Here is a 15,743-nt window from a genome sequence, read left to right on the forward strand (position 1 = left end):
CTCTTCTTTTTTTTTTTTTTTTTTTTTTGGACACAGTCTCACTCTGTGGCCCAGGCTGGAGTGCAGTGGTGCAGTCTTGGCTCTCTACAACCTCTGCCTCCAGGGCTCAATTGATCAATTTTTTGTGTTTTTAGTAGAGATTGGGTTTCACCATGTTGCCAAGTCTGGTTTTGAACTCTTGGGCTCAAGCGATCTGCCCTCCTCAGCCTCCCAAAGTGTTAGGATTACAGGTGTGAGCAACTGCATCTGGCAAAAATAATCTTTCAAAAATGTAGAAGAAATACTCTCTCAGAGAAAGAGAAATGGAGAGAATTCATTGCCATCAGACCTGCACTACTGGAAATATTAAAGGAAGCTGTTCAGGAAGAAGGGGTATGACATTAGACATTTGGATCTATACAAATAAATTTCTTGGAGATAGAGTTTTTATTATTTAAAAATGTTTTTCTAATTTCTCTGAAAGATGACCATAAATCAAAAATATTAACAATATATTTTGTGTTTAGGGCATGTTATGTGAAATAAAATTTATGACACATTAGCTCAAAGGTCAGAAGTGATCAATAATTGGGAGTATATTGTTCTAATGTCTTTACACGACATATGAAATGCAGTGTCTTACGCTACGCTAGGCTCTGATTATGTATGTTGTAGACCTAGGTCAACCACTAAAATCATTTTTTGAGAAAAGTATAATAAGCCAATAGCAGAGATAAAATGGAATCATACACATATATCCAGCTAACCTAAATGAACACAGAGACAGAAGGAAAACACGAGGAGTAAATGGAACAAATAGAAACAGTGGTGAAGATGATAGCCTTTATTCCAACTACTTTCATCATTGTGTTAAATGTAAATGGTTTAAATACACTGATGGAGACAGATTTTCAGCTTGGGTGCAAAAGCAAGACTCTAGAATATACTTTTTTTTTGAGATGGAGTTTTGCTCTTGTTGCCCAGACTGGAATGCAATGTCGTTATCTCGGCTCACCGCAACCTCTGCCTACTGGGTTCAAGTGATTCTCCTGCCTCACCTCCCGAGTAGCTGGGATTACAGGCATACGCCACCATGCCCGGCTAATTTAGTATTTTTAGTAGAGACAGGGTTTCTCCATGTTGGTCAGGCTGGTCTCGAACTTCCGACCTCAGGTGATCTGCCCACCTCGGCCTCCCAAAGTGCTGGGGTTACAAGCATGAGCCACCATGCCTGGAGACTTTTTTTTTTATTTTAGATCAATTCCTGCAGCTGTCTGGTATATACTATCTATAAGAAACCCACTTTAGGCTGGGCGTGGTGGCTCATGCCTGTAATCCCAGCACTTTGGGAGACCGAGGCAGGCGGATCACCAGGTCAGGAGTTCGAGACGAGCCTGACCAACATGGTGAAACCTCATCTGTACTAAAAATACCAAAATTAGCCGGGTGTGGTGGCCCGTGCCTGTAATCCCAGCTACTCAGGAGGCTGAGGCAGTAGAATCACTTGAACTGGGGAGGCGGAGTTTGCAGTGAGCTGAGATCGCGCCATTGCCCTCCAGCCTGGGCAACAGAGGGAGACTCTGTCAAAAAAAAAAAAAAAAAAAAAAAAAAAAAGAAAGAAAAGAGAAGAAACTCACTTTAAATATAGATAGTTTAGGGGCGGGGCATGGTGGCTCATGCCTGCAATCCCAGCATTTTGGGAGGCCGAGGTGGGCAGATCACCTGAGGTCAGGAATTTGAGACCAGCCTAGCCAACATGGTGAAACCCTCATCTCTACTACAAATACAAAAATCAGCTGAGTGTGGTGGCATGCGCCTGTAATCCCAGCTACTTGGGGGACTGAGGCAGGAGAATCTCTTGATCCCAAGAGGCGGAGGCTGCAGTGAGCTAAGATTGCGCCTCTGCACTCCAGCCTGGGTGGCAGAGCAAGACTCCATCTCAAAAGAAAAGTAAATAAATAAATAAATAAATATAGATAGGTTAAAAGTAAAAGCATGTAAAATGATATACTTTGCAAACACTATCGGGAAAGCTAGGATGGCTATATTAATATCAGACAGAGTAGACTTCAGAGCCAGGAAAATTACCAAGGATAAAGAAGGACATGGGCCAGGCATGGTGGCTCATACCTGTAATCCCAGCACTTTGGGAAACTGAGGCAGGAGGATCACTTGAGGCCAGCCTAGGCAACATGACGAAACCTCGTCTCTACAAAAAATACAAAACAGCCTGATGTGGTGGTGTGCACCTGTAGTCTCTGCTACTCAGGAAGCTGAGCTGGGAGGATCACCTGAACCGAGGAGTTGGAGGTTGCAGTGAGCCATGATTGTGCCACTGCACCAGTTTGGGTGTTGGAGCCACACCCTGTCTCAAAAAAAAAAAGATAAAAAAAAAGAAAAAGGACATTCCATAATGGTAAAGGTATCAATTCTCCAAGAGTACGTAATAGTCCTAAATACCTATGTATCTAACAACAGGCCTTCTAAATACATGAATTAAAAATTGATAAAACTAAAAGGAGAAATAGATACATCCACAGTTAGACTCTACAGCATTCCTGTCTCAGTAGTTGATTGAACAAGTAGTTAGAAAATTAGGACATAGAAGTACGGAGGAGCACCATCAACTAATTTGACCTAATTGGGATTTCTAGAGCAGTGTGTCCCACAGCAGCAGAATACCGTACATGTATTTTCCTTTTGTTCTTTTTTGAGGCAGCGTTTCGCTTTCGTTGCCCAGGCTGAAGTGCAATGGCGTGATCTCAGCTTGTTGCAACCACCACCTCCCAGGTTCAAGTGATTCTCCTGCCTCAGCCTCCTGAGTAGCTGGGATTACAGGCATGCACCACCATATCTGGCTAATTTTTGTATTTTTAGTAGAGATGGGGTTTTACCATGTTGGTCAGGCTGGTCTTGAACTCCTGGCCTCAAGTTATCCACCTGCCTCAGCCTCCCAAAATACTGGGATTACGTGCATGAGCCACTGTTCCTGGCCTTGTGCTTATATTTTCAAGTGCACCTGGAATGTTCACCAAGATAGCTGGTATTCTAGCCCACAAAACAAACTTTAATTGTATTTGAAAGAATTGAAAGTACCATTGGCCCTCCATGTCTTTTGGTTCTACATCTGCGGATTCAACCAACTATAGACTGAACATATTTGGTAAAAAATTGTGTCTGTACTAAACACATACAGACGTTTTCCTTGTCATTATTCCCTAAACAATACAGTATAACTATTTACATGGTGTTTAAATTGTATCAGGCATTATAAGTAATCTAGAGATGATTTAAAGTACATGGGAGGATAGGCATAGGTTATATGTAGATACTGTACCATTTGATATCAGAGACTTGAGCATCTGTAGATTTTGGTATCTGTTAGGAGTCCTGGAACCAATCCCCCATGGATACCAAAGGCTAACTATACATGAATGATTTGTGTGGGCCATAATGGAATTAGGCTAGAAATCAATAACAGAGCTAGCTATATTTGGAAACTGTCCATTTGGAAATTAAATAATTTCATTTATGTATTTTTTGAGACAAGAGTCTCACTGTATAGCCTGGAGTGCAGTGGCATGATCACAGCTCACTGCAGCCTTGTCCTCCCTGGGCACAGGCGATCCTCCTACCTCAGCCTCCCAAGTAGCTGGGACTACAGGTGTGTGTCACCATGCCTGGCTAATGTTTGTATTTTTTTGTAGAGATGGAGTGTTGCAATGTTGCCCAATCTCGTCTCGAACTCCTAGGCTCAAGTGATCTGCCTACCTTGGCTTCCCAGAGCGCTAGGATTACAGATGTGAGCCACCACACCCAGCCTGAAATTAAATACCTTTAAGTAACATATGGTTCAAGGAGGAAATCACAGGGAAGTAAAAATGTTGTTGCATTAAATGAAAGTGAAAGCACAGTGTATCAAAATTCATGGGATGCAGCTATAGCAGTGCTTATAGGGAAATAAAGAGCATTAAGTGCTTTTAGTTAAAAAAAAAAGTGTATGGCCATACACAGTTCATGTATCAGTTGATGGATATTTGGGTTTTTCCACTTTTCGGCTGTTACGAATAATACTGCTATGAACATACCTATACAAGATTTTGTGTGGACATGTGTTTTCATTTCTGTTAGGTATATACCTAGGAGTGGAATTGCTACATTATGTGGTAATTCTATGATTAACTTTTTGAGAGATTGTCATACTATTTTGCAAAGCAGCTACATTAATTTACATTCTCACCAGCAATGTAGGAAGGTTCTGCTTTCCCCACACCTTTGCCAACACTGATTTTAGCCATCCTAGTGGATGTGAAATGTTACTGTGATTTTGATTTGCATTTCCCTAATGACTAATGATGTCAAACATCTTTTTGTGTGCTGATTGGCCATTTATATATTTTATTTTTATTTGTTTATTTATTTATTTATTTATTTTGCTGTAGAAACAGGGTCTCACTCTGTTTCCTGGGCTTGAGTGCAGTGATGCGATCATAACTCATTGCAGCCTCAAACTCTTAGGCTCATGCAGTCCTCCCTTCTCAGCCTCCTGAGTAGTTAGGGCAACAGGTGTGTGCCACGGTACCTGACTATAATTTTTAAATTTTTTGTAGAGACAGGGTCTTACTATGTTGCCCAGGCTGACCTTGAACTCCTGGCCTTAAGTAATCCTGCCGTGGCCTCTCAAAGTGCTGGAATTATAGGTGTGAACCACCACACCTGGTCCATCTGTATATTTCCTTTGGCAAAATGTTTGTTGAAATCCTTTGTCCATTTAAAAAATTGTTTTGTGCTTTTATTACAGAGCTGTAAGAATTCTTTATTCTGGATACAAGGCCATTGTGAGATACATGCTTTACAGATATTTTCTTCCATTCTGTGGGTTGTCTTTTCACTTTCTTGATGGTGTCTTATGAGGTATAAAAGTTTTTAATTTTGGGCCAGGCACAGTGGCTCACACCTGTAATCCAAGCACTTCGAGAGGCCAAGGCGGGCGGATCATCCGAGGTTAGGAGTTCGAGACCAGCCTGGCCAACATGGCAAAACCGTGTCTCTACTAAAAATACAAAAATTAGCTGGATATGATGGTCCCCATCTGTAATCCCAGCTGCTCGGGAGGCTGAGGCAGGAGGATCACTTGAACCTGGGAGGGTGAGGTTGTGAGCTGAGATTGCGCCATTGCACTCCAGCCTGGGTGACAATGCAACTCTGTCTCAAAAAGAAAAAAAAAGTTTTTAATTTTGATCAAATCCTTTATCTTTTTTCTTTTGCTGCTTGTGCTTTTGGTGTCATGTCTAAACCATTGCCTAATCCAAGGTCATGAAGGTTTACTTCTGTTTTTTCCTCTAGGAGTTTTGTTTATGATGTGAGACATGGGTCCAGTGTCCTCCTTTAGAAAGCTAAATAGTAGGTGTAGATCTCTACATTGTACTATATACTACTGTATGAGCCAGCCATCCCACTCTTGGGTGTTAACCCAAATTCATGTAAAATTCATGAGTATTTATACTGGCTTTCTTCATAACCACCAACAATTGGAAACAACTCATGTCTTTAACTGTCCCTTAATTTCCCCTTAACTGTGGCACATACTTACAATGGAATACAACTCAGCAATGAAAAGGAACAAAAGACTGACATTCCAACAACGTGGATGAATCTCAGAGGCATCATGCCTAGTGAGGGAAGCCAGATTCCAAAGGGACATGCTGTGTGATTTTATTTATACGTTTATGACATTCCTGGGAAACAGAACCATAGAAACAGATCAAGGGCTGCCCGTGGAGAGAGAGAGTGACTGCAGAGGAGAATAGGGTGGTTTGCGGTTGCTGAACTGTCTGTATCATTATTGTGGTGTTAGCATGACCATATGCTTGTCAAAACTTCCGGAATTGTACACTAAAATGTGCAGGATTTTAATTTTCATAAATTATACATTAGTAAAATAAAAGGACAATTTAAAGTAGTTGTTCAAAAGAATATGGTGTTTCTCCCATTGTAAAGCTGTTTTCAAGGTAAAGAGTTACCCCATGGCTTCTCCCCTTCTTGTTTTGGTGTCTGGTGTTTATCCCAAGTAAAAAGTGCAATTGCTCAGTGTAGATTTTAGCAGGATCACCAAGAACAGCAAGTGCTGCCAAGTTCTTCTCATCTTCTCTAGCCACAGTTAGCTCTCGGCATGATTCTGTCCAGCCTCTGCTGCACGTATTTGGGCAGACGATGCCTGTTCTTTACATATGTCCAGATAGCAGGTCATACTGTGGTAGTGACAGAATTCTCAAGAAATTCTTGTTGAAATGTTGAGGATGAAGTGGCACTTGTCTTATGTAATCCTGCCTGCTTAAGTTATACTTAAAATTTATTTTTTATTTTTAAGACAGGATCTTGCTCTGTTGCTCAGGCTGGAGTGCAGTGGCACAGTCATAGCTCACTGCAGCCTTGAACTCCCCTGGACTCAAGCCATCCTCCCACCTCAGTCTCTTGATTAGCTGGGACTACAGGCATATACCTCCATGTCTGGCCAATTTATTATTTAATTTTTTTTTTTGTAGAGATGGAGGTCCCGCTTTTGCCCAGACTGGTCTTGAACTCCTGGCTTCAAGTGATCCTCCCACCTTGGCCTCCCAAAGTACTGGGATTACAGGTGTGAGTCATTGCACCGGGCCAATACTTTTTTGTTTTTTTGAGCTGGAGTCTTGCTCTGTCACCCAGGCTGGAGTGCAGTGGTGCAATCTGGGCTCACTGCAACCTCTGCCTCCTGGATTCAAGCAATTCTCCTGTCTCAGCCTCGTAAGTAGCTGTGATTACAGGTGCGCACCACCACACCTGGCTAAATTTTTGCATTGTTAGTGGAGACGAGGTTTCATCATATTGGTCAGGCTGGTCTCAAACTCCTGACCTCGTGATCTGCCTGCCTCAGCCTCCAAAAGTTCTGGGATTACAGGCATGAGCCACTGTGCCTGGCCAGGCCAGTACTTTTTTAAAAAGAAAAATTTCAAGCAGTGTGTATTAGTTTCCTGTTGTTGCTATAAGATGTTACCACAAACTTTGCAGCTTAAAACAACACAAATGTAGTATCTTACTGTTCTGGAGCTCAGAAGTCTTAAATGGGTAAAGAGGGCTGCACCTGCTGGATACTCGTGGGGAAATTCATTTCCTTGCCTTTTCAGCTTCCAGAGGCTGCTGAGATTTCTTGGCTCATGTCCCAGCATCACTCTGATCTCTGCTTCTGCCTTGACTCAGGCTCTCCTGCCTGCCTCTTACCTTTATAAGGAGCCTTGTGATTACATTGGGTCTGCTCAAATAATCCAGAATAACCTGCCTCTCAAGATTCTTTTTTTCTTTGGACCAACACCTTCTCATTCCCCTTCTCCTAGCCTCTAGTAGCCATCATTCTACTCTCTGCTTCTGTTGAGTTCTGATTGTTTTAGATTCCATGTAGAGGTGAAAACATGCGGTTTTTGTCATTTGGTGCCTGGCTTATTTCATTTAACAATGTTCTCCAGGTTTATTCATGTTGTTGCAAATGACAGAATTTCTTTCTTTTTTAAGGCTAATAGTATTCCATTGTGTGTGTATATATTATATTTTTGTTATCCGTTCATCTGTTGATAGACACTTAGATTGAGTCTTTATCTTGACTGTTGTAAATAATGGTGCAGTGAACATGGGAGTGCATGCATCTCCTCAACGTACTAAGTTCAAGTCCTTAGAATAAATACCCAGAAGTGGGATTGCTGGATCAAATGAGAATCCAGTTTTTAGTTTTTTGGGGGGACTCCATACAGTTTTCCATAATGGCTACACCAATTTACATCTCCACCAACAGTGTACAGGTGTCCCCTTTGCCACATCCTCATCAGTGCATTTTATCTTTCGTCTTTTTGATGATAACCATTCTCACAGGTGCGAAGTGATGGCTCATTGTACTTCTCTTTCTCCGTTTTCCTTTAAGTCTCTGCCCCAATTGGAAATCATTGTGGTTTTGATTTGCATTTCCCTAATGATTAGTGATGAGGAGCCATATATCTGTTGGTCATTTGTATTTTTTTTTTTTTTTTTTGAGATGGAGTCTTGCTCTGTTGCCCAGGCTGGAGTGCAGTGGCGCAATCTCGGCTGACTGCAACCTCCATATCTTGGGTTCAAGTGATTCTCCTGCCTCAGCCTCCCGAGTAGCTGGAATTACAGGTGCCTGCCACCATGCCCGGCTGAGTTTGTATTTTTAGTAGAGATGGGGTTTCACCATGTTGGCCAGACTGCTCTAGAACCCCTGACCTCGGATGATCCTAACACCTTGGCCTCCCAAAGTGCTGGGATTATAGGCATGAGTCACCGTGCCTGGCCTCATTTGTGTATCTTCTTTTGAGAAATGTCTGAATATTTCTGACATTTCAGGATTTCTGAATATTTCTGAACTTTCAGACAATATTCAGGTCTTTTGCCAATTGTTTAAATCAGGTTTTTTTTTTTTGTTTTTTTTTTTGCTATTATTTTGAGTTCCATATATATGGGAAAAAAATATATATATATACACATATATCTTTCTTTTTTGGAGGCAGCATCTCATTTTGTCACCCAGATTGTAATTCAGTGGCACAATCGCGGATAGCTGCAGCCTCCACCTCCCAGGCTCAAGTGATCCTCTCAGCCTTCTGAGTAGCTGGGACTACAGATGTGCACCGCCAAGCTTGGCTAATCTTAAAACATTTTTTTGTACAGACGAGGTCTCACTATATTGCCCAGGCTGGTATCGAACTCCTAGACTCAAGCAATCTTCCTGTCTCAGCCTCCCAAAGTGCTGGGATTATAGGCATTAGCTGTGGCACCTGCCCTGTATTTTGTATATTAACCCCATATTAGATGTGTTGCTTGCAAATATATTCTTCCAACCTGTAGGTTGTCTCTTCACTCTGTTTACTTTGCCATGCTGAAGCTTTTTGATTTGTTGTAATCCCAGTTGTTTATGTTTGCTTTTGTTGCTTGAACTTTTGGGGTCAAATCCAAAAAATGATTGCCCTAACCAGTGTTGTATTGTATTCCCTCTGTTTTCTTGTAGTATTTTCACAGGTTCAGATCTTATGTTTAAGTCTTTAATCCATTTTGAGTTGATTTTTCTATATGGTGTGAGACAGTGGTCTCATTTCATTCTCCTGACACCCTTTATTGAAGAGACTGTCCTTTTCCCATTGTATGTTCTTGGCACCTTTGTCAAAGATCAACTGATTGTAAATGCATGGGTTCATTTCTGGGCTTTTGTTTATGCCAGTCCCATGCTCTTTTGATTACTGTAGCATTATAATATGGTTTGAAGTAGTGTGGTACCTCTAATTTTATTTGTTTTGCTCAAGATTGCCTTGGCTAATCAGTTGTTTTGTGTGTGTTTCCATTAGACGTTTAGAATTATTTTTTCTATTTATGTGAAAAATGACATTGGAATTTTTAAAGGGATTGAATTGAATCTGTGGATCGCTTTGGATAGTATGGACATTTTAACAGTATTATTAATTCATCCAATTCAGAATCCAAATCTTGAGATCTCCTCATCTCAAGATTCTTAGTCACCAAAGTCTTTTTTACCATATATGGTAATGTATTCACGAGTACTGGGGATTAAGATGTGGACATCTTGGGTGGGGGTGCATTTTTCTTTGTAGCACACAAGAGAAATTATTTTGATAGTTTTTCAAATGTAAGATCACTAGAAGGTGAGGTAAATCGAGAAATGTCCTATTTTCTGGAACTGCAAAGTGGATATATAATGACACTTTTGAGGATAAAAAGTCATGTTAATAACACGTGTTGTTAAAGGAAAAGGGAGGAAGGCATGGAGTGTTGCTGGTTGAGATTCTGCATTTGGTTTTGTTGTTGTTTTAGAGACAGGGTCTGTCTTTGTCTCCCAGGCTGGAGTGCAGTGGCACAATTGTAGCTCACAATGTGGAACTTCTGGGTTCAAGCTCTCTTCCCACCTCATTCTCCTGAGTAGCTGGGACTACAGGCGAGCACCACCATGCCCGGCTCATTTTTTTAATTTTTGAGATGAGATCTCGATGTATTGCCCAGGCTGGCCTTAAGCTTCTGGGCTCAAGCAATTTTCCCACCTCCATCTCCCTAAGCTCTGGAATTACACGCATGAGCCACGGGGCCTGGCCTACCTTGTTTTTTAAATGGCAAAGATGTACCTTAATGCTAACACTAGAACACCACAGCCTAATGTGGGGCTGAGAAAAAGTGGCAAGTGCGTGAATTATTAGTAAATATGATCCTCCTTATTTTTAGGTTATTTATGTGAAATTTTACACTAGCAATACACAAATATTTCTGCATATTGTTAATAAAACCTTTGTCAAGTCTGTAGAGCAAAAAATTGAAAATTCTCTAAGTAAACTATATTCTTTTCTCTGGGGATACCTATTGGTGTGTATTTTCCACATCTTCACGATGTATTTAATATGTATGTGTTTTTGCTTTTTAAGAAATTTGTAGAATTTTTGTTTCTTCTACTTTACATAAGTGAGATCACTTTGTGTCTAGTAGCCAATCCTCTTTTTAAATGTTTTATATTGCCTTTATTAAAGACACCAGCACCCAGAAAATGAGGATGGGTGTTAGATGTTGATGATAACAGTAATAGGTGTAGATAATGTTGTTTCATTTGCAGGCATTATTCTCAGTGCTTTAACTCCTCTAATCCTCACTATTCTATGAGGCAGGTATTATTATTGTTACTATCAATATTATTATTTTTGAGATGGAGTTTTGCTCTTGTTGCCCAGGCTGGAGTGCAGTGGTGCGATCTCAGCTCACCGCAACCTCTGCCTCCCGGACTCAAGCGATTCTCCTTCCTCAGCCTCCCGAGTAGCTGGGACTATAGGCATGTGCCACCACACCTGGCTGATTTTGTATTTTTAGTAGAGATGGGGTTTCTCCGTGTTGGTCAGGCTGGTCTCGAACTCCCGACCTCAGGTGATCCACCTGTCTTGGCCTCCCAAAGTGCTGGGATTACAGGCGTGAGCCACCGTGCTCAGTGAGGCAGGTATTACTATTATCTTCACTTTATAGATGAAGAAATGGAGGCAGAAAAATTAAGTTACTTGTGCCACTTTGTGCAGGAAATGGGGTAACTGAGGTCACCGCCAGGCCGTCTGGCTGTGAGGCCTGGACCACACTGTTGTGCCACTTTTGCATTTACAGGAAAGGGCTAAGCACAGGCAGAATGTGAGTGCGTTATTTGGGAATTTTAAGCAAAGCCTCATTGGTAAGTTGGCTCATTTTCTTCCCTTCTGTGGCAGTTACACAATTTTTTATTCTTAACTCGTGGGACAAGGAAGGGTCTTTTGAAATGAAAGGATCAAATCTGAACTTTTAAATTCTAGTCTGTTTTCTCCTCTTTTCTGCTAAGAGAGTAGATTTCTAAATCAGTTCTGATTTTATTTACCCTTACAGTTTAGAGGGTACCTGACTTTCATGATACTTGGCTGTCTTCTGCCGTAATGAAGTGTCTGCCTTTAAATTTGATGTCCCTTGATCATTTTGTTTTCAAAAAAGAGATTGCTATTTTTTTAAAACCCAAAATACGTAGATCTTGGTTTTTAAATACCATTCTATAATAAAATGAGTCAGGAATCCTTGAAGAAATGATTGATTCCAAATGAGGGGAAATACAAGATGAGCCTGGAACATCTTTTAGTACCAGAAAGTGAGAGAAAGAAGAAAAACTGAAAAAAAAAAAAAAAAAAAAAAAAAAAAAAGGAAACAAGTCAGGGACATAGGAACCAACATGAAGGAAATCTTAAGTGATTAGAGCTGGGATGTTTGAACCACAAAATAAATACTGATTGTCATGGATTATCTGTGTAATAAATATGTAGATATAAATCTATACAGTAATATCCACGAGTCTCTGCTAAATTAAATAATTGAAAAACAAGCTGGAGGTTGGGCACAGTGGCTCAGGCTTATAATCCCAGCACTTTGGGAGACTAAGGCAGGTGGATCTCTTGAGTCTAGATGTTTGAGACCAACCTGGGCAGCATGATGAAACCCTGTCTCTATTAAAAATACAAAAGTTAGCCAGGCGTGGTGGCACACGCCTGTAGTCCCAGCCACTTGGGAGGCTGAGGGACGAGGATTGCTTGAGCCCAGGAAGTTGAGGCTTCAGTGAGCCGAGATTGTGCCACTGCACTCCAGCCTAGGTGACAAAGTGAGACCCTGCCTCAACAAACAAACAGTGAACTGAAGAAAGAGCAGCTCTTTGGTTTTTTGTTTGTTTGTTTGTTTGTGAGATGGAGTCACTTGTTACCCAGGCTGGAGTACAGTGGCACGATATCAGCCCACTGCAACCTCTGCCTTGCAGATTCCAGTGATTCTCCTGCCTCAGCCTCCTGAGTAGCTGGGATTACAGGCACTCACCACCACGTCCAGCTAATTTTTGTATTTTTAGTAGATATGCGGTTTCGCCGTGTTGGCCAGGCTGGTCTTGAACTCCTGACCTTGAATGATCCACCCTCCTTGGCCTTTCAAAGTGCACGATTACAGGCATGAGCCACCGTGCCCGACCTATTATAGTAGAATTCTACTTAGTATATATGGAAGGAATGTTGGAAATAATTTGCCAGTAGGTACTTAGAAGTAATCATTTTTGTAGGTAAGCACTACCAATGGATGCTATGATAAAATTAGTGATAATATGAGAAACAGGGTATTTGTATAGTCTGAAAATCTCTCTCCAATTAATTATTAACTACAGAGGAAAAACTGATAGCTTCATGACAGAGAAACGTGAGAGATAACACCTTGCCTGATGGTCTGCATTTACCCGGGTCCATGTTGACACTATGTAGCTTGCTACTGTGCCCCAGAAGGGCACAAGCTTGTTACTGTGTTGTTCTCGCCAGAATTGCATAACCTCAATCTAGTAATGAGGAAATACTAGACAAACCCAAATGGAAGTTTCTATAAAACAGCTGACTAGTGGGAAACAAAGACTGGCCACACTTAGAGAATGGAGGAGACCAAAGAGATGTGGCAGGTGATTACAGGATCCTGGGCCAGGAAAAGGGCATCGGTGGTCAGACTCTTGAAGTTTCAGCAAGGTCTGTTGATGAATTAATAGTAATATATCCATGTTAGTTTCAATAATTATACAATTATGTAAAGTGTTAACATTAGGGGAAGCTGGGTAAAGGGCATATCGGAACTCTGTGTACTCATTTTGTAACCCTTTTGTTAGTGTAAAATTATTTTTAAAAAGTTTAAAAATGTAAAAGGAAAAATATAGGCCAGACATGGTGACTCGCTGCCTGTAATCCCAGCACTTTGCGGGGGGCCAAGGCAGGTGGATTGCCTGAGTTCAGGAGTTTGAGCCCAGCCTGGGCAACATGGCAAAGCCCCCCAAAAACAACTTAGCTGGGCATGGTGGTATGTACCTGGGTCCCAGCCCCTCAGAAGGCTGAGGTGGAAGGATCGCTTGAGCCCAGGAGGTGGAGGTTATAGTGAGCTGAGACTGCGCCACTGCTTTCCAGCCTGGGCAACAGAACTAGAGCCTATCTCAAAAATAAATAAATTTTAAAAAAAGAAAAACAGTCTGTCTCATCTAGGGTGTAGTAGACAATGATGGTATTTCATACATTCAGTAGTCAAATCATTGATGTCTGGGCTGTAGTAGACAGTGATGCTGTTTCATACATTCAGTAGTCAAATCACTGAGGACCTGTCGTGCTCGGTACAGTGCCAAATGTCATGGAACCAGATGGAAATAGAGCTCCCTGCTCTCAAGGAGCTTACAGAGGCTGAGACAATCATGCACACAGTTATCAGTTAGGTCATGTCCATAATGTGTGCAGATGAACGTTCAGTGAGTGTGTAGAACCCCTAATGTAGAAAGAACCCCTAATGTGTCTATGGAAATTAAAAGATCTTATTTAGAGACATTTTGGATTTAAATAACTTTGTGCTCAGGTTGAATTATTTGTAGTAGATTTTGCCACTTTTGCCATTGGTCACCTGCAATGAAAAGCTTCAGGGTAGGTGGCAGAAAACAGATTTCCACAGTATCACCAGAGTCCTGCCTGTGTGGGCATCATTTGCTTCATGCAGCGTGTACTGAAATGAAATAGAAGGGAGGGAGGAAGGAAAGAGGGAAAGGAAAGAAATCTGGCCCAGCACAGTATCGGGTGCCTACTTCATTTATCGTTTGTGAACGGACCGTGGGAAGTTCATGACTCTGGAAGAAAAGGAGGGCAGTGCCCGGTGAGGGTCTGGGTTGGGAAGAAAGGAAGGGAAGGTGTGTCCCCTCAGTGTGGGGGGCAGTTGTGAGCGGGAGGCTCTGTGAAGCCTCGGGACTCAGAGAGCTTTTCCTTTTTTCATTCCTGAGTGCGTAAGTCTTAGGATTTTGTGTCTGAAAGTAGCTGCTGATAATTAAACCAGTGATCAGAACCTGTCTTCAGGAGCAGAATGTAAGATGTAAATAATGTTCATTTGGGATGCTTCCCAATTGTGGTCTCTCTTGGTTGCAGAAATGTGGCAGAGGGACCACAGGTTTCTGAAGACAAGATGCAGGCAGGACTTCTCCTTGTGTTACAGAGCGGGGGTGAGACAGTGCTTCTATTTCAGCCACCCCCCCTTTCTCTTTCATGCCTCCTTTGTCACCAGTTCCCAGGTTATTTGATTCCAGTAGTCTTTTTTGCAGATAAATTGTTGAATAACCTCATTTCTGTGAAACTTAAGTTCCCATCTCCCTCCACGTTTCTTATTTTCTATTATCAGTGAGAGAGGAATGAGTGTATCATGCTTAGGGGAGCTGAGCAGGAACTAAGCTGTTAGCCCCAAATAGAGGAATTAAAGGAGGGTGTCGACGGCTTTCCTCCCCAGAAAAGCAGGGCAGCTCCATTGCAGTAGCCCTTATTTGCCGGCCTCTAGAAACAGCCCCACTGTCGGGGGCTGCGTGGGTGCAGTTCTGTCTCCAGGCCCTTCCCTGCACCGTGTCCCACACGTGGATGTTTTGCCCTGACTTGTTTCATGATGACATCTCAGATGTGCTCATTTGGATCCAGAGGAGATAACACTGAAGCCTGGATTTTGATCATCAAGATGCTGTAGTTTGTAAAAATGTGTTGTAAAATAACTGGTGTCTCTTTGGTACAGAATTTCAGAAACTGTGGAGGAGTGTCACTGTGGATTCCATGGACGAGGAGAAAATTGAAGAATATCTGAAGCGACAGGGTATTTCTTCCATGCAGGAATCTGGACCAAAGAAAGTGGTGCGTAATCTCTAGCAAAGCAGCTTAATCCCCCGCCCTGGGAACTGTTGCCTGCTCCGCTTTCTGCCCTCTGAAGAGCCGGGAGTCGTTCCCTGCCATTGTTTTTCAGTGTGGGCAGCCCAGGTCATATCTAAGGTATTGCAGGGCTGCAGACCTGCCTTCGGTGCTGCTCCAGGCCTGTGAGTGCCTTTCCACACCCAGCTCTTCCCAAGCAGTCCTGCTCTTGAGGTCCAGCCATGTGGAACCTTCCAGGGCCTGCGTGTTCCCCACCCTCCGACTCTAAGCTGCTACAGGCCCTTCTCATTCTTAAAGGGAGGCTGCGCCTTGATCTGCACAACCTTTCAGACTTGAACGGGGGGCCCTCCCCTGCTCTGTGAGCCTCGCCGTCCTGGTGCCTGGTTCTGCCGTTGTGACTTTCAGGTCCCTTAGGAACCAGATATTTTGTCTGTATAGTTTCTAAATCCTGCGCTCAGGGGATGTTAGTCATTAAATGATGACTTTTACATTGTCTTG

General features: G+C 42.2%; 2 protein-coding genes across 3 annotated transcripts in view; one reads left to right on the top strand and one right to left on the bottom strand.

Moving 5' to 3' along the window:
• Positions 1–15,743, top strand: part of GTF2E2 (general transcription factor IIE subunit 2) — a 381,513-nt gene that overhangs the window by 364,210 nt on the left and 1,560 nt on the right. The window contains exon 8 of one of the 2 annotated variants that reach the window (XR_007728420.1): positions 15,115–15,205. Coding sequence is in view for 1 of the 2 variants with exons in the window: in XM_050802546.1 (XP_050658503.1) it covers positions 15,115–15,230 (116 nt within the window). In the remaining variant the exon portion in view is untranslated. Of the gene's footprint in view, positions 1–15,114; positions 15,231–15,743 lie in introns of those variants that run through there. The other variant, XM_050802546.1, reaches the window with a different exon arrangement.
• Positions 1–15,743, bottom strand: part of SMIM18 (small integral membrane protein 18) — a 577,762-nt gene that overhangs the window by 53,369 nt on the left and 508,650 nt on the right. The window lies entirely within an intron of this gene.

This window comes from Macaca thibetana, chromosome 8 (genome assembly GCF_024542745.1).
Source record: "Macaca thibetana thibetana isolate TM-01 chromosome 8, ASM2454274v1, whole genome shotgun sequence".
NCBI classification, from domain to species: Eukaryota; Metazoa; Chordata; class Mammalia; order Primates; family Cercopithecidae; genus Macaca; species Macaca thibetana.